General features: G+C 41.5%; 2 protein-coding genes across 2 annotated transcripts; both read left to right on the forward strand.

Annotated features, from left to right (window-relative positions):
* The first annotated feature begins 322 nt into the window (after positions 1-322).
* Positions 323-8,327, forward strand: LOC145955661 (uncharacterized). Its single transcript, XM_083070637.1, has 2 exons — positions 323-6,631; positions 8,200-8,327. Exon 1 carries the CDS (start codon positions 2,164-2,166, stop codon positions 3,622-3,624), a length of 1,461 nt encoding a protein of 486 aa, XP_082926763.1. The 5' UTR covers positions 323-2,163; the 3' UTR covers positions 3,625-6,631; positions 8,200-8,327.
* Positions 8,328-8,605: 278 nt separating this feature from the next.
* Positions 8,606-20,158, forward strand: LOC145955659 (uncharacterized). The gene is made up of 2 exons (XM_083070636.1): positions 8,606-13,073; positions 19,637-20,158. Exon 1 carries the CDS (start codon positions 8,606-8,608, stop codon positions 10,064-10,066), a length of 1,461 nt encoding a protein of 486 aa, XP_082926762.1. The 3' UTR covers positions 10,067-13,073; positions 19,637-20,158.
* Positions 20,159-23,168: the final 3,010 nt, after the last annotated feature.

Consider the following 23,168-nt stretch of genomic DNA (forward strand, 5'->3'; position numbering starts at 1 on the left):
GGTCAGTGAGCTCCTTTCTCTCCCAAATTTCTCTGTTTGACTCATTTTCTCCTCTAGATCACTAACTCCTTCTGACTTTTCTTGAAATTCATATTAGAAAGCTTGTTTTGGGAGGACTGAAGTTCCAAGTTGAGCCTCGAGGGGAAATTATACTTTTGTTCAGTCTTTGGCTATCTGAGCCAATCTTCAGGTAAGGGAAGCTAGAATGTTTGTTATTTAAGTTGCATGTGAGTTTAGAAACTCAATTGACGCATGGAAGTTGAGGATCCATGGCTGGATCGGAGAATTCGCTAATTGTTCAAAGTTTTGGAAAAAAATGGGGTTTCTGGTGAATTTGATGCATCAGATGGGTGCATGTTGATTCTAGGTTTATTTAAGTTGTATGGAGCCTATGTATTGTGTTTTGTGTTTGCATGTGACTGGATTTGTTGGTTTGGATGAGAGTTTGTGAACTCTGTTATTGGAATTTAGGCCGGGCGCAGGTTGAATGCGCTAGGCGTGGATGAGTCTTGGGACTCTCAGGCTGGGATTAGGCTGGGCGAGCTCAGGCTACGCCGAGCGTGAATAAGTTTATGAATGAATTGATGCTTATGCATGTTTAAAGTTAAAGTTTTAGATCATGTATGTATGATATATGATGTATGGTGAGGTGTGATTCATATGTATGCTTTGTGATGATACGTATGAATGTTTGAATATGATATGACATGCGTATATGTTCATATGAGTATGACTGTTGATCATAATGGTGGGCAGACCATTATGATGTATGATGCATTATTGCATGTGATGTCTTATGACATGTGTATGATTGTTGATCATGATGGTGGGCAGACCATTATGATGTATGATGCATTATTGCATGTGATGTCTTATGACATGTGTATGATTGTTGATCATGATGGTGGGCAGACCATTATGATGTATGATGCATGATTGCATGTGATGCCTATGGCATGAGTCTAGCCTAAGACTTGAGGAGAGGAAAAATATTTTCGAACTGGAAGAGCTCACATAGAGTCTCTTGAGAGTGGTGCTTGGATAGACCACTGATATATGAGAGTGGTGCTCTGGGAGGCCACTGGATTTGGGAGAGTGGTGCTCAGATAGGCCACTGGGTTGGGTGAGTCTCCTCTAAGTCCTTAACTAGTGTTGGAGCGGGGTATGAGGTCGAGGGTTATTCCCTTAACCAAGTACTCGGGAAGGTGCGTGGATCCTTGCGGATAGTCGGTGGGCGAACTCCACAATTGACTTGGTTAATGCATGCCAAGGTCGTGGTAAGCCCGTACCCAGCTGTGCTATACCTGACGGTGGATCTGGACTTCCAATTGTGTAAGTGACATCATCCGAGTAAGCCCGAGGGAGGATTATATATCCTGTTTAGCTGTGACCGAGCGAGCGCATTGGGCGTGAAAACGGTTGGGGTGGTTTCGGTAGGATGGAATGTCACTTATACAGCTCTATTGTTGTGGAGATCTCCTAGGTGTATGCGTGACGACGCATTAGATGATTGATATGCATTGATATCTGTCATGAGATGCATTTATTGCATGATTATTAATATGATGAAGTGTGGTGTTTGACTTCATGATTGGTGGATTGTATTTTATGCATGAGTAGTATTGGATAGAGTGTATGGTGTGACTCTATGAATACGATTGTGTAATATAGATTATTATGATTCGTTTGTGAATTCTAGCTTACCCTTCTGTTTCCATGTGGTGGAACTGCGATGATCATACTTGGTATGGGAGCAGATCAGGGCTAGCTTGGAGTCGAGGTGACCGCTGCGAGACGGGGAGTTTGATCCTCGTGTTAGGGTTACCATTTTGGGTAGCGATTTTTGTCTGTTTGACCGGCACTAGGAAATATTATTTTTGGGATGACTGTACATATATGGCATTTTATTTTGTATTTAAAGAATTTGGTTATTTTTATTCTTATCTATACCTGTATGTATGAGTTATCCAATTTAATATTTTCCTTAGTTCACTAGTAGTAGTGCGATTCCACTAAGTGTAGAGACCATGGCAGGTCGTTACACTTTTATGGTATCAGAGTCGGTCGAGTCTTTTAGGATACTATGTGGGGAGTGATCCTTCTAGGTTTCTGTTGTGTCATATCTCTGATATGTGTTAGCCTTTGGTGAATTGTGGGGGTATTATGTTACTAATAGGATGTTTGAATTCTTGTAGTATGGTGAGACCCCAGTATGACCAGATTGCTAGGGCCATGGAGATGATAGCCATGGCGATGCAGCAGCAGAGTGCTCACTTTGCTCATATGGAGGCAGGTAGAGCTGCGGCTGAGGCAGCTAGAGCTGCGGCTGATGCAGCTAGACCGGTGGTCTCTCAGGAGGGGAGAGATTTAGCAGAGTTCAGGGGATGTCAGCCTCCTCAGTTCAGAGGGGATTCAGATCCTGATGTGGCGGATCAGTGGTTGAGGGATATGGAGAAGATCTTTAGTGTTTTAGGGTCTTCTGATGAGAGAAAGTTGGCTTATGCAGTTTACATGCTGGGGGGCGAGGCTGAGTACTGGTGGAGAGGCACCAGGCAGATGTTAGAGAGCAGGGGTGTGCCTGTTGACTGGGATTGCTTCAGGAGGGTCTTTTTGGAGAAATATTTCCCGGATAGCATTAGATACGCTAAGGAGGCAGAGTTCATGAGATTACATCAGGGGAGCTTGTCTGTTTCTGAGTATGCTATGAGGTTTGAGCATCTAGCTCGTTTCTTCTCTCAGGCCATATCTGAGGCTTGGAGATGTAGAAAGTTTGCAGAGGGATTGAGGCACGAGCTGAAGAGGGTTATAGTCCCCATGTCCATAGTAGAGTTTCCTGCCTTGGTTGAGAAGGCAAAGACTGTTGAGAGTTTGGAGAGTGGTGGTAGCAGCGGTAAGGCTGCTAGAGTTCAGGAGGGATCATCTGGGTCCAGGAGGGGAGGCCAGCAGAGGGGCCCTTTTGACAGACCTGTACAGTCTCAGAGAGGAGCTGTTAGTAGGGGACCTCGACCTGTTACTCCTCAGGGCGGAGCACAGTCGGTGCAGTGTTATCGATGTGGAGGAGCACATATGGTGAGAGATTGTTCCCTTCCGGGGAATGTTTGCTTCAGATGTGGTAGGCCAGGCCACATCTCTAGAGATTGTCAGACACCTGCGACTTCATCTGGGAGTGCCCCGAGGCCACCCAGACCTACAGCTGCGGGGAGAGTGTTTGCATTGTCAGGTGCAGAGGCTTCTACTTCATCAGACTTAGTGAAGGGAAATGGGAAGGCAGCAGGTGAGGATGTTTTATTTTTATTCGATTCTGGAGCCACGCATTCTTTTATTTCTGTTGATTGTGTGAAGAGATTGGGTTTGTCAGTATCTTCCTTGCATGTTGATTTGTTTGTGTCTACTCCGGCTTCAGTTTCTGTGGTGACGTCGGAGATGTGTGTGAGATGCCCGATAGAGGTGTCTGGTAGGAGGTTCCGAGTGAACCTGATTGTGTTGCCCATGGTGGATATCGACATAATCTTAGGGATGGATTGGTTATCTGCCCATCACATCCTTATAGATTGTGCTCGGAGAAGATTGGTATTTCCTCAGTTGGAGGATGAGGTGTTGTTGTCAGCGGGCCAGGCTGAGTAGTTGATGAAAGATGGAGCTGAGTGCTTCATGTTGTTTGTCGTTTTGAATGATTGAGATGGAGAGGGCCATCACTGGGATTGAGATTGTCAGTGAGTTTCCTGAGGTGTTCCCAGATGATGTGTCGGGATTGTTACCTATGCGTGATGTTGTATTTAGCATTGACCTGGTATTGGGTGCAAGATCGGTATCAGTGGCTTCTTATAGGATGGTTCAAGCTAAGTTGGTAAAGCTGAAGAAACAGATCGAGGATTTGTTGGAGAAATAGTAGTGAGGTCCAATGTTTCTCCTTGGGGTGCCTTGGTACTGTTAGTAGAGAAAGATGGTGGGGCCCGTTTGTGTGATTATCGGCAATCGGTAACTGAATAAATTGACGATAAGGAATAGGTATCCGCTTTTGAGAATTGATGAGTTGATGGATCCACTGAGGGGAGCTTCGATGTTTTGATGATATATTGGTGTATTCTAAATCTTTGGAGGATCACTATGAGCATTTGAGGTTGGTTTTACAGGTACTGAGAGAGAGGTAGTTGTATGCCAAGCTGTCCAAGGGTGAGTTTTGACTGTCTGAGGTGAGATTTGGGGCATGTGATATCGATAGAGGGGATTACAGGAGATCCAGCCAAGGTGGGGGCTGTGATCCAGTGGGAGCGTCAGAGGACTGTTACGGGGATTAGGAGTTTTGTTGGGTTAATGGGTAACTATCAGAGATTCATGAAGAGTTTCTCTCGAATAGTAATGCCTTTGACTTAACTGACTTGGAAAGATCAGCTTTTAGTTTGGATGGACGCTTGTGAGCCGAGTTTTCAGGAATTGAAGGAGTGATTGAATACTTCTCCAGTTTTGGTGTTACCTAATACTGGTGAGTATTTTGATGTGTGTTGTGATGCTTTTCACCAGGGGTTGGGCTGTGTGTTGATACAGGAAGGAAGAATAGTAGTGTATGCTTCGAGGCAACATAAGACTCATGAGAGGAATTATCCTACTCATGATTTGGAGCTTGCACAGCTATGGTGGTTGCCTTGAAGTCGTGGAGGCACTATCTGTATGATGCGAGATTCAATGTATTTAAGGATAAAAAGGAGTTTGAATATGAGGCAGAGGAGGTGGATGGAATTCCTAAAGGATTTTGATTTCAAAGTTGATGTATATCCTGGAAAGGCGAGTGTGGTAGCAAATGTATTGAGTAGGAAATTCATTCATGTGTCGGTTATGTTGATTAAGGACTTGGAGCTGATTGAGTAGTTTAGAGATTTGAGACTAGAAGTGGAGGTTGTCCAAGATCACATTAGTTGTGGTATGATCACCATAACTAATGATTTCTTAAGACAGGTGGGAACTAAGCAATTACATGATCTAGAATTGTTGAGGATTTTGGGATTGCTTGGTATTAAGAGGGCAGCTGTTTTTGAGCTTAGTGCTTTGAGCTTAATGCTGATGGAGATTCTCAAGTGGAAGTGTGATAGTATCACTAAGGACTTTGTGGTTGAGTTGCCTAGGATAGCTAGGAACAGTGACTCTATCTGAGTGATTGTTGATAGGTTGTTAAAGTGTGCGCACTTTCTTCCTATCAAGAGGTGGTCCTTGGAGAGGCTTGCACAGTTGTATATCAGAGAGATAGTACGGTTGCATGGAGTGTCTTACAGTATTATCTCTAACAGAGATCCAAGGTTTACTTCCCGGTGGGCAGACTCTGCATCAGGCTTTGGGAACAAGGTTGAGGTTGAGCTCTGTTTATCATCCACAGATAGATGGTCAGTCGGAGAGGACAATTCAGTCAATGGAGGATCTCTTGAGAGCTTATGTGTTGGATCATCTGGGTAGCTGGGAAGAGGTGTTACCATTGGTAAAGTTTATTTATAATAACAGTTATCACTTGATTATTGGCATGACACTTTTTGAGGCTTTATATGGCAGGAGGTGTATGACTCCATTATGTTGGTATCAAGAGGGTGAGCCAGTAGTGGTTGGTCCAGAGTTAGTTCTTCAGATTACTGAGATGGTGAGATAAATTCAGCAAAGGTTGAGGGCTACCCAGAGTTGATGAAAGTCCTATGCCGATAAGAGGAGGAGACCTCTAGAATTTGATGAGGGAGAGCATGTGTTTCACATTTTATAGTTGAGGAAGTAAATCCCAGATCTGAGTCAAGTGGTAGAGATGGATGAGGTGCAAGTTAGAGAGAACTTGACCTATGAGAAGAGACCGGTAGCTGTGGTTGATCACAAGTTGAAGAAACTTTGTGGCAAATCCATCAGCTTGGTGAGAATTGTTTGGGATGCAGCTACTGGTGAGGTTACCTGGGAGGTGGAGAGTCAATTCAAGGAACAGTATCCATTCCTCTCTTCAGGTAGACCTATTTTCGGGAATGAAAATTCCTATTTGTTGGGGAGTATTGTAACATTGTTAAAAAAAAAAAAAAAAAAAAGAAGAGGCTGATTCAGTAGCCCAGAACGGGCCGTTCCCAAATTGGAACGGGCCGTTCCAAGCTACTGAATTGAACTACATATTGTAGTTGAGAACGGGCCGTTCTGGGAAGGAGAACGGACCGTTCTGGAGGGAGAACGGGCCGTTCTGGAGGGAGAACGGGACGTTCTGGAGGGAGAACGGGCCGTTCCGGATGAGTTCCGGAACGGGCCGTTCTGATTTCAGAACCGGCCGTTCTGGGCGTTAATTTTGTGCGTGATTTGGGAGTTCGGAACGGGCCGTTCCGAATTCGGTACGGGCCGTTCTGGGCCAATCCGAAAGTCTATAAATAGGGGGTTGGGGGCCTTCAGGAGTTTTGGAGTTTTTAGAGAGAAGTTTTAGAGAGAAGGTCTCTGGGTCAGTGAGCTCCTTTCTCTCCCATATTTCTCTGTTTGACTCCTTTTCTCCTCTAGATCACTAACTCCTTCTGACTTTTCTTGAAATTCAGATTAGAAAGCTTGTTTTGGGAGGACTGAAGTTCCGAGTTGAGCCTCGAGGGGAAATTATACTTTTGTTCAGTCTTTGGCTATCTGAGCCAATCTTCAGGTAAGGGAAGCTAGAATGTTTGTTATTTAAGTTGCATGTGAGTTTAGAAACTCAATTGACGCATGGAAGTTGAGGATCCATGGCTGGATCAGAGAATTCGCTAATTGTTCAAAGTTTTGGAAAAAAAATGGGGTTTCTGGTGAATTTGATGCATCAGATGGGTGCATGTTGATTCTAGGTTTATTTAAGTTGTATGGAGCCTATGTATTGTGTTTTGTGTTTGCATGTGACTGGATTTGTTGGTTTGGATGAGAGTTTGTGAACTCTGTTATTGGAATTTAGGCCGGGCGCAGGTTGAATGCGCTAGGCGTGGATGAGTCTTGGGACTCTCAGGCTGGGATTAGGCTGGGCGAGCTCAGGCTACGCCGAGCGTGAATAAGTTTATGAATGAATTGATGCTTATGCATGTTTAAAGTTAAAGTTTTAGATCTTGTATGTATGATATATGATGTATGGTGAGGTGTGATTCATATGTATGCTTTGTGATGATACGTATGAATGTTTGAATATGATATGACAAGCGTATATGTTCATATGAGTATGACTGTTGATCATAATGGTGGGCAGACCATTATGATGTATGGTGCATTATTGCATGTGATGTCTTATGACATGTGTATGATTGTTGATCATGATGGTGGGCAGACCATTATGATGTATGATGCATTATTGCATGTGATGTCTTATGACATGTGTATGATTGTTGATCATGATGGCGGGCAGACCATTATGATGTATGATGCATGATTGCATGTGATGCCTATGGCATGAGTCTAGCCTAGGACTTGAGGAGAGGAAAAATATTTTCGAACTGGAAGAGCTCACATAGAGTCTCTTGAGAGTGGTGCTTGGATAGACCACTGATATATGAGAGTGGTGCTCTGGGAGGCCACTGGATTTGGGAGAGTGGTGCTCAGATAGGCCACTGGGTTGGGTGAGTCTCCTCTAAGTCCTTAACTAGTGTTGGAGCGGGGTATGAGGTCGAGGGTTATTCCCTTAACCAAGTACTCGGGAAGGTGCGTGGATCCTTGCGGATAGTCGGTGGGCGAACTCCACAATTGACTTGGTTAATGCATGCCAAGGTCGTGGTAAGCCCGTACCCAGCTGTGCTATACCTGACGGTGGATCTGGACTTCCAATTGTGTAAGTGACATCATCCGAGTAAGCCCGAGGGAGGATTATATATCCTGTTTAGCTGTGACCGAGCGAGCGCATTGGGCGTGAAAACGGTTGGGGTGGTTTCGGTAGGATGGAATGTCACTTATACAGCTCTATTGTTGTGGAGATCTCCTAGGTGTATGCGTGACGACGCATTAGATGATTGATATGCATTGATATCTGTCATGAGATGCATTTATTGCATGATTATTAATATGATGAAGTGTGGTGTTTGACTTCATGATTGGTGGATTGTATTTTATGCATGAGTAGTATTGGATAGAGTGTATGGTGTGACTCTATGAATACGATTGTGTAATATAGATTATTATGATTCATTTGTGAATTCTAGCTTACCCTTCTGTTTCCATGTGGTGGAACTGCGATGATCATACTTGGTATGGGAGCAGATCAGGGCTAGCTTGGAGTCGAGGTGACCGCTGCGAGACGGGGAGTTTGATCCTCGTGTTAGGGTTACCATTTTGGGTAGCGATTTTTGTCTGTTTGACCGGCACTAGGAAATATTATTTTTGGGATGACTGTACATATATGGCATTTTATTTTGTATTTAAAGAATTTGGTTATTTTTATTCTTATCTATACCTGTATGTATGAGTTATCCAATTTAATATTTTCCTTAGTTCACTAGTAGTAGTGCGATTCCACTAAGTGTAGAGACCATGGCAGGTCGTTACACTTTTATGGTATCAGAGCCGGTCGAGTCTTTTAGGATACTATGTGGGGAGTGATCCTTCTAGGTTTCTGTTGTGTCATATCTCTGATATGTGTTAGCCTTTGGTGAATTGTGGGGGTATTATGTTACTAATAGGATGTTTGAATTCTTGTAGTATGGTGAGACCCCAGTATGACCAGATTGCTAGGGCCATGGAGATGATAGCCATGGCGATGCAGCAGCAGAGTGCTCACTTTGCTCATATGGAGGCAGGTAGAGCTGCGGCTGAGGCAGCTAGAGCTGCGGCTGATGCAGCTAGACCGGTGGTCTCTCAGGAGGGGAGAGATTTAGCAGAGTTCAGGGGATGTCAGCCTCCTCAGTTCAGAGGGGATTCAGATCCTGATGTGGCGGATCAGTGGTTGAGGGATATGGAGAAGATCTTTAGTGTTTTAGGATCTTCTGATGAGAGAAAGTTGGCTTATGCAGTTTACATGCTGGGGGGCGAGGCTGAGTACTGGTGGAGAGGCACCAGGCAGATGTTAGAGAGCAGGGGTGTGCCTGTTGACTGGGATTGCTTCAGGAGGGTCTTTTTGGAGAAATATTTCCCGGATAGCGTTAGATACGCTAAGGAGGCAGAGTTCATGAGATTACATCAGGGGAGCTTGTCTGTTTCTGAGTATGCTATGAGGTTTGAGCATCTAGCTCGTTTCTTCTCTCAGGCCATATCTGAGGCTTGGAGATGTAGAAAGTTTGCAGAGGGATTGAGGCACGAGCTGAAGAGGGTTATAGTCCCCATGTCCATAGTAGAGTTTCCTGCCTTGGTTGAGAAGGCAAAGACTGTTGAGAGTTTGGAGAGTGGTGGTAGCAGCGGTAAGGCTGCTAGAGTTCAGGAGGGATCATCTGGGTCCAGGAGGGGAGGCCAGCAGAGGGGCCCTTTTGACAGACCTGTACAGTCTCAGAGAGGAGCTGTTAGTAGGGGACCTCGACCTGTTACTCCTCAGGGCGGAGCACAGTCGGTGCAGTGTTATCGATGTGGAGGAGCACATATGGTGAGAGATTGTTCCCTTCCGGGGAATGTTTGCTTCAGATGTGGTAGGCCAGGCCACATCTCTAGAGATTGTCAGACACCTGCGACTTCATCTAGGAGTGCCCCGAGGCCACCCAGACCTACAGCTGGGGGGAGAGTGTTTGCATTGTCAGGTGCAGAGGCTTCTACTTCATCAGACTTAGTGAAGGGAAATGGGAAGGCAGCAGGTGAGGATGTTTTATTTTTATTCGATTCTGGAGCCACGCATTCTTTTATTTCTGTTGATTGTGTGAAGAGATTGGGTTTGTCAGTATCTTCCTTGCATGTTGATTTGTTTGTGTCTACTCCGGCTTCAGTTTCTGTGGTGACGTCGGAGATGTGTGTGAGATGCCCGATAGAGGTGTCTGGTAGGAGGTTCCGAGTGAACCTGATTGTGTTGCCCATGGTGGATATCGACATAATCTTAGGGATGGATTGGTTATCTGCCCATCACATCCTTATAGATTGTGCTCGGAGAAGATTGGTATTTCCTCAGTTGGAGGATGAGGTGTTGTTGTCAGCGGGCCAGGCTGAGTAGTTGATGAAAGATGGAGCTGAGTGCTTCATGTTGTTTGTCGTTTTGAATGATTGAGATGGAGAGGGCCATCACTGGGATTGAGATTGTCAGTGAGTTTCCTGAGGTGTTCCCAGATGATGTGTCGGGATTGTTACCTATGCGTGATGTTGTATTTAGCATTGACCTGGTATTGGGTGCAAGATCGGTATCAGTGGCTTCTTATAGGATGGTTCAAGCTAAGTTGGTAAAGCTGAAGAAACAGATCGAGGATTTGTTGGAGAAATAGTAGTGAGGTCCAATGTTTCTCCTTGGGGTGCCTTGGTACTGTTAGTAGAGAAAGATGGTGGGGCCCGTTTGTGTGATTATCGGCAATCGGTAACTGAATAAATTGACGATAAGGAATAGGTATCCGCTTTTGAGAATTGATGAGTTGATGGATCCACTGAGGGGAGCTTCGATGTTTTGATGATATATTGGTGTATTCTAAATCTTTGGAGGATCACTATGAGCATTTGAGGTTGGTTTTACAGGTACTGAGAGAGAGGTAGTTGTATGCCAAGCTGTCCAAGGGTGAGTTTTGACTGTCTGAGGTGAGATTTGGGGCATGTGATATCGATAGAGGGGATTACAGGAGATCCAGCCAAGGTGGGGGCTGTGATCCAGTGGGAGCGTCAGAGGACTGTTACGGGGATTAGGAGTTTTGTTGGGTTAATGGGTAACTATCAGAGATTCATGAAGAGTTTCTCTCGAATAGTAATGCCTTTGACTTAACTGACTTGGAAAGATCAGCTTTTAGTTTGGATGGACGCTTGTGAGCCGAGTTTTCAGGAATTGAAGGAGTGATTGAATACTTCTCCAGTTTTGGTGTTACCTAATACTGGTGAGTATTTTGATGTGTGTTGTGATGCTTTTCACCAGGGGTTGGGCTGTGTGTTGATACAGGAAGGAAGAATAGTAGTGTATGCTTCGAGGCAACATAAGACTCATGAGAGGAATTATCCTACTCATGATTTGGAGCTTGCACAGCTATGGTGGTTGCCTTGAAGTCGTGGAGGCACTATCTGTATGATGCGAGATTCAATGTATTTAAGGATAAAAAGGAGTTTGAATATGAGGCAGAGGAGGTGGATGGAATTCCTAAAGGATTTTGATTTCAAAGTTGATGTATATCCTGGAAAGGCGAGTGTGGTAGCAAATGTATTGAGTAGGAAATTCATTCATGTGTCGGTTATGTTGATTAAGGACTTGGAGCTGATTGAGTAGTTTAGAGATTTGAGACTAGAAGTGGAGGTTGTCCAAGATCACATTAGTTGTGGTATGATCACCATAACTAATGATTTCTTAAGACAGGTGGGAACTAAGCAATTACATGATCTAGAATTGTTGAGGATTTTGGGATTGCTTGGTATTAAGAGGGAAGCTGTTTTTGAGCTTAGTGCTTTGAGCTTAATGCTGATGGAGATTCTCAAGTGGAAGTGTGATAGTGTCACTAAGGACTTTGTGGTTGAGTTGCCTAGGATAGCTAGGAACAGTGACTCTATCTGAGTGATTGTTGATAGGTTGTTAAAGTGTGCGCACTTTCTTCCTATCAAGAGGTGGTCCTTGGAGAGGCTTGCACAGTTGTATATCAGAGAGATAGTACGGTTGCATGGAGTGTCTTACAGTATTATCTCTAACAGAGATCCAAGGTTTACTTCCCGGTGGGCAGACTCTGCATCAGGCTTTGGGAACAAGGTTGAGGTTGAGCTCTGTTTATCATCCACAGATAGATGGTCAGTCGGAGAGGACAATTCATTCAATGGAGGATCTCTTGAGAGCTTATGTGTTGGATCATCTGGGTAGCTGGGAAGAGGTGTTACCATTGGTAAAGTTTATTTATAATAACAGTTATCACTTGATTATTGGCATGACACTTTTTGAGGCTTTATATGGCAGGAGGTGTATGACTCCATTATGTTGGTATCAAGAGGGTGAGCCAGTAGTGGTTGGTCCAGAGTTAGTTCTTCAGATTACTGAGATGGTGAGATAAATTCAGCAAAGGTTGAGGGCTACCCAGAGTTGATGAAAGTCCTATGCCGATAAGAGGAGGAGACCTCTAGAATTTGATGAGGGAGAGCATGTGTTTCACATTTTATAGTTGAGGAAGTAAATCCCAGATCTGAGTCAAGTGGTAGAGATGGATGAGGTGCAAGTTAGAGAGAACTTGACCTATGAGAAGAGACCGGTAGCTGTGGTTGATCACAAGTTGAAGAAACTTTGTGGCAAATCCATCAGCTTGGTGAGAATTGTTTGGGATGCAGCTACTGGTGAGGTTACCTGGGAGGTGGAGAGTCAATTCAAGGAACAGTATCCATTCCTCTCTTCAGGTAGACCTATTTTCGGGGATGAAAATTCCTATTTGTTGGGGAGTATTGTAACATTGTTAAAAAAAAAAAAAAAAAAAAGAAGAGGCTGATTCAGTAGCCCAGAACGGGCCGTTCCCAAATTGGAACGGGCCGTTCCAAGCTACTGAATTGAACTACATATTGTAGTTGAGAACGGGCCGTTCTGGGAAGGAGAACGGACCGTTCTGGAGGGAGAACGGGCCGTTCTGGAGGGAGAACGGGACGTTCTGGAGGGAGAACGGGCCGTTCCGGATGAGTTCCGGAACGGGCCGTTCTGATTTCAGAACCGGCCGTTCTGGGCGTTAATTTTGTGCGTGATTTGGGAGTTCGGAACGGGCCGTTCCGAATTCGGTACGGGCCGTTCTGGGCCAATCCGAAAGTCTATAAATAGGGGGTTGGGGGCCTTCAGGAGTTTTGGAGTTTTTAGAGAGAAGTTTTAGAGAGAAGGTCTCTGGGTCAGTGAGCTCCTTTCTCTCCCATATTTCTCTGTTTGACTCCTTTTCTCCTCTAGATCACTAACTCCTTCTGACTTTTCTTGAAATTCAGATTAGAAAGCTTGTTTTGGGAGGACTGAAGTTCCGAGTTGAGCCTCGAGGGGAAATTATACTTTTGTTCAGTCTTTGGCTATCTGAGCCAATCTTCAGGTAAGGGAAGCTAGAATGTTTGTTATTTAAGTTGCATGTGAGTTTAGAAACTCAATTGACGCATGGAAGTTGAGGATCCATGGCTGGATCGGAGAATTCGCTAATTGTTCAAAGTTTTGGAAAAAAAATGGGGTTTCTGGTGAATTTGATGCATCAGATGGGTGCATGTTGATTCTAGGTTTATTTAAGTTGTATGGAGCCTATGTATTGTGTTTTGTGTTTGCATGTGACTGGATTTGTTGGTTTGGATGAGAGTTTGTGAACTCTGTTATTGGAATTTAGGCCGGGCGCAGGTTGAATGCGCTAGGCGTGGATGAGTCTTGGGACTCTCAGGCTGGGATTAGGCTGGGCGAGCTCAGGCTACGCCGAGCGTGAATAAGTTTATGAATGAATTGATGCTTATGCATGTTTAAAGTTAAAGTTTTAGATCATGTATGTATGATATATGATGTATGGTGAGGTGTGATTCATATGTATGCTTTGTGATGATACGTATGAATGTTTGAATATGATATGACATGCGTATATGTTCATATGAGTATGACTGTTGATCATAATGGTGGGCAGACCATTATGATGTATGATGCATTATTGCATGTGATATCTTATGACATGTGTATGATTGTTGATCATGATGGTGGGCAGACCATTATGATGTATGATGCATTATTGCATGTGATGTCTTATGACATGTGTATGATTGTTGATCATGATGGTGGGCAGACCATTATGATGTATGATGCATGATTGCATGTGATGCCTATGGCATGAGTCTAGCCTAGGACTTGAGGAGAGGAAAAATATTTTCGAACTGGAAGAGCTCACATAGAGTCTCTTGAGAGTGGTGCTTGGATAGACCACTGATATATGAGAGTGGTGCTCTGGGAGGCCACTGGATTTGGGAGAGTGGTGCTCAGATAGGCCACTGGGTTGGGTGAGTCTCCTCTAAGTCCTTAGCTAGTGTTGGAGCGGGGTATGAGGTCGAGGGTTATTCCCTTAACCAAGTACTCGGGAAGGTGCGTGGATCCTTGCGGATAGTCGGTGGGCGAACTCCACAATTGACTTGGTTAATGCATGCCAAGGTCGTGGTAAGCCCGTACCCAGCTGTGCTATACCTGACGGTGGATCTGGACTTCCAATTGTGTAAGTGACATCATCCGAGTAAACCCGAGGGAGGATTATATATCCTGTTTAGCTGTGACCGAGCGGGCGCATTGATGGAATAACACTAAGGCCGAAAAGACCAAGAGGTGATATATTAAAGGAGGCAAGAGGAATGGGTTAGTGAGACCACTTTTGGACCTTAGCTCCTAAGTTCTTTTTAATCATAGAATTTATTTTACTTGTATTTCCAATTTTACCCTTGTATTTTGGGGTGTTTAGGACTTAGAATTTATTTTCCCTTGTATTTCCCTTTTTACCCTTGTATTATGGGGTGCTCTAGATGATTAGGGTTTTTAATTTTGGGCTAGGGTGTTAACTAGAAGGGTGACACATTTTTTTGGTGTTCATTGGATCTATTTTTGGTGTTAGAAAGGCTTAGGCCCAAGTGGAGGGCAAAGGTTGCATGGTCTTATCATGCACCTAGATATAGCCAATCTAAACCCAAAGATTCCATCCTTGGCCACCAAGTTGCATCTAGGGTTCATTTGCATTTCATTTGGAATGCATTTACCTACTACAAATGCAACCCTAGATGCCTCCCCTCCTATAAATACCCAACACCCCACACCTTGTAAATACTTTGGATATTGAATATAAAGAGAGCCTTTAGTGCCTTTATATCTTTCCTTAGTCACCCTTGGCTATTTTCGGCCAAACCCTACCATCTCCACCTTGAGAGAAACAACCCTAGAAGTGGCCTTCATCATCATGAAGTGAGCCAACCCTAGAGTACCATTCTCAAGCATTTCCTCAAACACCTTCTACCCAACCTTCATTTTCGTCCATTCCATCATCATCCACCCTAAAACCTTGGTCCACCTTTGAAGAACTTGATCCTTGGAGAAGGCGTCCTCCTCCTTGCTCATCATCTCAAGTTCATGCAAGTAAGGATGCCATCATGTGGTATCTAGAGCCTTGGTTCTTCAAGGGTAACTTTTCCATCTTTGGTATTTTCGGTCATGTCATTTGTGTCTCCTTGAATGTCTAAATTGTTGTGCATGATTGAGTCCTCATCTTGTCATATGTCATGATTCTTATTCCTCCTTTTCATGTATTGATTCATGCCTCATCATTCTTGTGAATCATCTTGGTGCTTTAGGCTTCCTTGCTAGGGTTCCTACCATTTTTTCTTTAAAATTGAGTTGCTGGAAATTTTTGGGCTGCATGATATAATGATGTTTTTCATTTTATAATCCATATGGTTTTGTCATAAGCTTGTTTCCTTTGAACTACCTTGAAAGAAATTCCAAGTTTTTATGTTTAGCCTTTGAAATGAACAAAAAATGACATGCACGCCACTTGTTTGATAAAATGGCCGTGAGTCCTTGATGTGCTTTAGAGAGTCAATCATGCATGCTAATTAGTTCTAGCATGTTCTACATTCCTAAAATATCATGTGTGATTAATTTCTTTGCACATACTTGCTTTAAAATTTTCGGCCACTTTGTGTATTCCTTGGTGCACTTAACATGCCTATGTATTGTTTGATGTTTTGAGTATGAAAATTCCTTTTATGTGCAAGTTCTTGTTGCTGGACATTGCACATTAAAAACCTTAAGAAGACACTCAAAACTTGTCTCTTTAAGCCATTGTAAGTTGCTAAAAGGATACTCCAAGGACTTACTCATCAAACTAACAAACACAAGTGTAAAACCCAAGCAAAGGAGAACTATAAAATTCAAAAAAAAAAAAGAGTATTGGCTGGACTTTTGGACCTCAAAATCGTGACCTAGTCAAGTGTCAAAAGAAACAAAAGAAACAAAATCAAAAGAATCAAAGACAAAAGAAAAAGGGAACCTTTGCTAGACTTGTGGAGTTTTGGACCAAATTTTCATACCTTGGCACTTGGAGTTATTCTTGGACTTTTGGACAATGCTTATTGACTTTATGAGACATTTAATCAAACACATTAAGTGCATTACTTTCTTTTAAGCCTATTTGATAAATTCTATTCTAGTGCCATTCTAGGACTTACTCTTTTGTGTGCTTGCCTTTTGTTAATGTGCCTTAATTTTAGTTTTTGAGTCTTTCTCTCTACTCTTAAGTTTGTCTCAACAAATCCACTTGAGTTTAGCCTTTTTAGTTTTCTTCCTTGGCCTCTTGTACTCTTGGGTTGTGTTTTCTTCTTGACCTAGGTGAGGAAAGCTTTTAAACACCACACACTTTCTTGGTGGATTGAGTGGAGGGGCTGTCCGATTTAAGTTCAAGGAACTTTGGAGGATCACACCAAATCAAAGAGTGCAAACACCATTGAAAGGCTAAGCTTGGGTGTTCATTGTGAAGGGGTGGAGATTTGAAGACTTGGAGATTCAAAAATTTCGTTTTTTTACTTGTTTTATTTTTGGCCTTCTTGTATTTGGCCTTTGCTTTCTTCCATTTTGGGTTGTAATTGGCCATTTTAAACCTCTTCATTTTTCTGGGTAGTAATTTCGTGTAGTTTGAAGGTGATTTGAAAACCTTCACCTAGGAAACCGACTAGCATATGCTTTAAGTGCTTTCCTTTGCATGCTTTAAAGCTTTGGTAGTATATTTGCCTAGGACTTTACATTGTTTATTTGTTTCGTTTAGAAGGCTTCATTTGCCTACTAGGGGGGCGTGCACATCACACACCTTAGTATTGTGAAAATTATTTTTGTGAAAAAAGTGTGAAAAGGCTTAGTGATTTTTACTTGAAAAGGCTTGGTTTTTAAGTGATTCTTAGTAGTCCACCTCCCTTGATAGTTCACTTTGTACACTTAGGCCTTTTCATACCTATCTTGCACCTTGAAAATCCTTTTTTGTGAAAACCCTTTTATCACTCACTCTTTGTGAAAACTTTTTCAAACCTTTTTGAAAACACTTTGTGAAAACCTTTTTGGATCAAAGATGAGTGATCATTCTAGTGTCCATGGTCATAACTCTTGTAGTACTAGGTCTAGTGTTAGGGAAGAAATTAGGCAACTCAAAGAGTACCTAAGAAAAAAAGAAGCGGAAAATATAAAAAGAGAGGAAGAATTGAGGAGAAAAGAAAAAGAGTTTGAAAAAAATAATGAGGAAATAAAACAACTACTTGCAAAATTAGTTGAGAGGAGAGAAACTAGTGGATCCCAACCTAGGATTGTTCCAACTAGATCTCAAAAAGGCAAAGAACTTAGAGTTCCTAGGAGTATGCATGAGCAAGAAAATACAACAAGAGAGGAGGAACTTAGAAGGAAAGAAAAAGAAAAGAAAATAGAAAAGAAAGAAAAAATAAAGAAAAGTATAGAGAAGGTTAAAGAGTGGCTAGAAAATGAAAAACAACAACCAACACTCTTAGAGAAGAGTAAGGAGGATAATGTTTCTTCCAAAGGGCTTATGCTTGAAGAGAGTCACTTTCCCATTGAAAATGATTTTAAAAAGACTTTCTTCATTCATCAAGACCTTAACTCTTTCTCTCACGTTGCCACTAGTCATGAAGTGGAGATTCAAAAACAAATCCTTTTTAAAGAAAAAGAATCTCAACTTCAAGATTTAGTGAAGAAGAAGTGGACTTCACTTAGTCCCACTTCTTGTGCTACTTCCTTGGTGGTGCCCAAGGAAGATAAGCCTTCTTTCTTTAAGACTCTTTCTACTTTAGTTTTCTTCATAAAGCACCCAACTTTTGGTTTGTATGGTTTGTTGGATACATCTCATGGTGTTGTATCTTCTATTTTTGATCTTGAAGGAAGTTCAAACTTATTTGAACTTAACTTGAATACTTTCCTACAAGACAAACTTAGATTATATGAGTTTCCTAGACTCCTCTTAGCACCTTTTTCTCATATGTATCTAACAAATTATGCAATACAAAGTTGTTTAGGTAATTTTTTAGTTAAGTTTTCTTTATTTTCCAATACATACCTAGGTCATTACATTGGGCACTTCCAACAAGATATTTTAGTTTTTAGGACTAATACATTAGTGTGCTATAGTTTTAGTCTTTTTACCTTTTTAGGTTTTAGTTATACACCTAGACTTCACCGTGGGGAGGATCCTATCCTTAACATTAGAAAGTCTAGTCCTTTTAATTTAGACAATCTTTTTAGCATTTTTAGTAGAACTCCTCTTAGGATACACTTTCCATTTCTATCATATACTATTACCTCTAATGCTTATTTTTATATTTTTGTTGGTCATGATGCCCACCATGAGGAACCTCTTGATTTGAGGTCAAATCCTTTTCAAGAGGGAGGGAATGATGGAATAACACTAAGGCCGAAAAGACCAAGAGGTGATATATTAAAGGAGGCAAGAGGAATGGGTTAGTGAGACCACTTTTGGACCTTAGCTCCTAAGTTCTTTTTAATCATAGAATTTATTTTACTTGTATTTCCAATTTTACCCTTGTATTTTGGGGTGTTTAGGACTTAGAATTTATTTTCCCTTGTATTTCCCTTTTTACCCTTGTATTATGGGGTGCTCTAGATGATTAGGGTTTTTAATTTTGGGCTAGGGTGTTAACTAGAAGGGTGACACATTTTTTTGGTGTTCATTGGATCTATTTTTGGTGTTAGAAAGGCTTAGGCCCAAGTGGAGGGCAAAGGTTGCATGGTCTTATCATGCACCTAGATATAGCCAATCTAAACCCAAAGATTCCATCCTTGGCCACCAAGTTGCATCTAGGGTTCATTTGCATTTCATTTGGAATGCATTTACCTACTACAAATGCAACCCTAGATGCCTCCCCTCCTATAAATACCCAACACCCCACACCTTGTAAATACTTTGGATATTGAATATAAAGAGAGCCTTTAGTGCCTTTATATCTTTCCTTAGTCACCCTTGGCTATTTTCGGCCAAACCCTACCATCTCCACCTTGAGAGAAACAACCCTAGAAGTGGCCTTCATCATCATGAAGTGAGCCAACCCTAGAGTACCATTCTCAAGCATTTCCTCAAACACCTTCTACCCAACCTTCATTTTCGTCCATTCCATCATCATCCACCCTAAAACCTTGGTCCACCTTTGAAGAACTTGATCCTTGGAGAAGGCGTCCTCCTCCTTGCTCATCATCTCAAGTTCATGCAAGTAAGGATGCCATCACGCATTGGGCGTGAAAACGGTTGGGGTGGTTTCGGTAGGATGGAATGTCACTTATACAGCTCTATTGTTGTGGAGATCTCCTAGGTGTATGCGTGACGACGCATTAGATGATTGATATGCATTGATATCTGTCATGAGATGCATTTATTGCATGATTATTAATATGATGAAGTGTGGTGTTTGACTTCATGATTGGTGGATTGTATTTTATGCATGAGTAGTATTGGATAGAGTGTATGGTGTGACTCTATGAATACGATTGTGTAATATAGATTATTATGATTCATTTGTGAATTCTAGCTTACCCTTCTGTTTCCATGTGGTGGAACTGCGATGATCATACTTGGTATGGGAGCAGATCAGGGCTAGCTTGGAGTCGAGGTGACCGCTGCGAGACGGGGAGTTTGATCCTCGTGTTAGGGTTACCATTTTGGGTAGCGATTTTTGTCTGTTTGACCGGCACTAGGAAATATTATTTTTGGGATGACTGTACATATATGGCATTTTATTTTGTATTTAAAGAATTTGGTTATTTTTATTCTTATCTATACTTGTATGTATGAGTTATCCAATTTAATATTTTCCTTAGTTCACTAGTAGTAGTGCGATTCCACTAAGTGTAGAGACCATGGCGGGTCGTTACAGTAGACAACTAGCTCATCCCCAGAATCACATCCAATCCCACTAAAGGCAAACAAATAAAGTTCACCTTATAACATTGCTCAAACACCTCAACTAGGCAACCCAAAAAACACTCAGAAGAAATCATGGATTAACTTTAAATGAACATATAACTACTTTTAGATTAACTTTATCTTTACTCAAATATATAAGGGAGGAATCCAATGACTTTAAGAGAAAGTCTATCAAGAGTTATTTCACTCAATAACTCACGATTTATATTGAATTTCAATTATCCAACTGTTAAATTAAATGTTCTTAATGAATTCATCAAGTTTATAAAGTTTTACAAAGTTAGAAAAGCATACTACCTTCGTCCCTATATAGAAGACCTTTGTAACTTTTTTGCTTGTCCCTTTTTATAAGACTCTCTTCTAATTATTAGTTGCATTAAATATATCTTTTCTAAAATATCCTTATTTAATTAACAATTCTTTTAGACAAAAGATAATGAATGCTTGAAATTATTTGGATAAACCCTTCTCATATCAGGATTGAAGAAGATAAATAAACACACACACACACGCACATGTGCATACACTCAGACACAAACACAGACACACACAAACACAGACACACACACAGAGACACACAAACACAGACACACACAAACACAGACACACACACAGAGACACACACACACACACGCACACAGACACACGCACACACGCACACAGAGACACACACACACACACAAACACAGACACACGCACACACGCACACAGACACACACACACACACACACACACACACACACACGCACGCACACACACACACACACACACACGCACGCACGTACACACGCACGCACGCACGCACGCACGCACGCACGCACGAACGCACGCACGCACGCACGCACGCACGCACGAACGCACACACGCACGAACACAGACACGCACGAACACAGAGACACACACAGACACAGAGACACACACAGACACACACACACACACACACACACACACACACACACGCACGCACGCACGCACGCACGCACGCACGCACGCACGCACGCACGCACGAACGCACACACGCACGAACGCACACACGCACGAACACAGAGACACACACAGACACAGAGACACACAGAGACACACACACACACACACACACACACACACACACACACACACACACACACACACACACACACACACACTGATGGCATCCTTACTTGCATGAACTTGAGATGATGAGCAACGAGGAGGACGCCTTCTCCAAGGATCAAGTTCTTCAAAGGTGGACCAAGGTTTTAGGGTGGATGATGATGGAATGGACGAAAATGAAGGTTGGGTAGAAGGTGTTTGAGGAAATGCTTGAGAATGGTACTCTAGGGTTGGCTCACTTCATGATGATGAAGGCCACTTCTAGGGTTGTTTCTCTCAAGGTGGAGATGGTAGGGTTTGGCCGAAAATAGCCAAGGGTGACTAAGGAAAGATATAAAGGCACTAAAGGCTCTCTTTATATTCAATATCCAAAGTATTTACAAGGTGTGGGGTGTTGGGTATTTATAGGAGGGGAGGCATATAGGGTTGCATTTGGAGTAGGCAAATGCATTCCAAATGAAATGCAAATGAACCCTAGATGCAACTTGGTGGCCAAGGATGGAATCTTTGGGTTTAGATTGGCTATATCTAGGTGCATGATAAGACCATGCAACCTTTGCCCTCCACTTGGGCCTAAGTCTTTCTAACACCAAAAATAGATCCAATGAACACCAAAAAAATGTGTCACCCTTCTAGTTAACACCCTAGCCCAAAATTAAAAACCCTAATCATCTAGAGCACCCCATAATACAAGGGTAAAAAGGGAAATACAAGGGAAAATAAATTCTAAGTCCTAAACACCCCAAAATACAAGGGTAAAATTGGAAATACAAGTAAAATAAATTCTATGATTAAAAAGAACTTAGGAGCTAAGGTCCAAAAGTGGCCTCACTAACCCATTCCTCTTGCCTCCTTTAATATATCACCTCTTGGTTTTCTCGGCCTTAGTGTTATTCCATCATTTCTCGGCCTTAATGAGGTGAAAACTACTTAATGAGGTGAAAATGATTAGTTGAAAGAGAAAAGATTAACACACACTACTTAATTAGGTGAAAATGATTAGTTGAAAGAGAAAAGATTAATTTAAGAGATGTAAGTGAATAATTTTGGGAAAATAATTTAAATTGTTAACAAATTTAATATTGTTGACTAAATTAACTAATTTTTTTAAAGGGGGTTAATTTAGTTAAAATAATTTTATAATTAGAGTCGGTGATAATATGATATTTTATTATAAAGATTCAAATTAATATACAATATACTTTTATAAATATACGTAAATTTGAATTAATGTAACGAAATAAAAATATTTTCAAATTTTATAAATTTTATTGACTTAATTTATTTGAAAATATTTTTAATTTAATGGTTAAATTATTAAAAGTTAATATCGATATTAAATTAATTGTTAATCATTTTTCCTTAATAAAATTGTTTTCATACACGAGAACGAGAGGATTATATAAGACAGTTATCATATAATCAACAATGATATTATTGTGGTTGTTAATTCCGTCTTTAGCAGTCATAATCACAAAAGAAAGATCGTAATAATTCTTAGCGATATCTTGTCTCAACATATAGACATCATCCCTTTCATTTTAGTTTTTGTCGCTTTCATGAATTTTGAGTTTAGTCGTAATTTGGGTGATAGTCTTGGTATATTTTCTTATGCCATTTGGAAGCTAATTTAAAATACACATATTACCTGTGGGTCATGTACAATTAGTATAGTTGTTTGTGTATATGTGATGAAATAAAGCTGGAAATTATAATCATTGTACTTTGAAACCTTAACCGATTGTGACATTTATAAAATATAATTGGCCAATAGCAAGACATGTCGTGTTCAATTATTTATTAAACAGTGCCAAGGGAGATATAGTACACAAAATATTGTAGTGAGGTGTCCTTCATTTCCTTCTCTCTCACTACTCTTCATTCAATTATTTTATTTTATAGTCTCTCCCTCTCTCTTTTCTCACGGTGAGGTCATTTAGCACTCACTATTTAGTGGTTTTGAATAATTCTGAAAGGAAAATTGGACTTTGGATCTGCTAATTTTCACAATCTTCTTATATTTTTTTTTTCTTTGTTTAGATGATGTTGTCTCCTTCTGGGTTCCTACATGTGTATCTCTACACCGAGTGAGAACAAGATGAA

This window comes from Cajanus cajan, chromosome 3 (genome assembly GCF_000230855.2).
Source record: "Cajanus cajan strain Asha chromosome 3, NIPB_CcT2T_4, whole genome shotgun sequence".
In the NCBI taxonomy this organism is placed as follows: domain Eukaryota; kingdom Viridiplantae; phylum Streptophyta; class Magnoliopsida; order Fabales; family Fabaceae; genus Cajanus; species Cajanus cajan.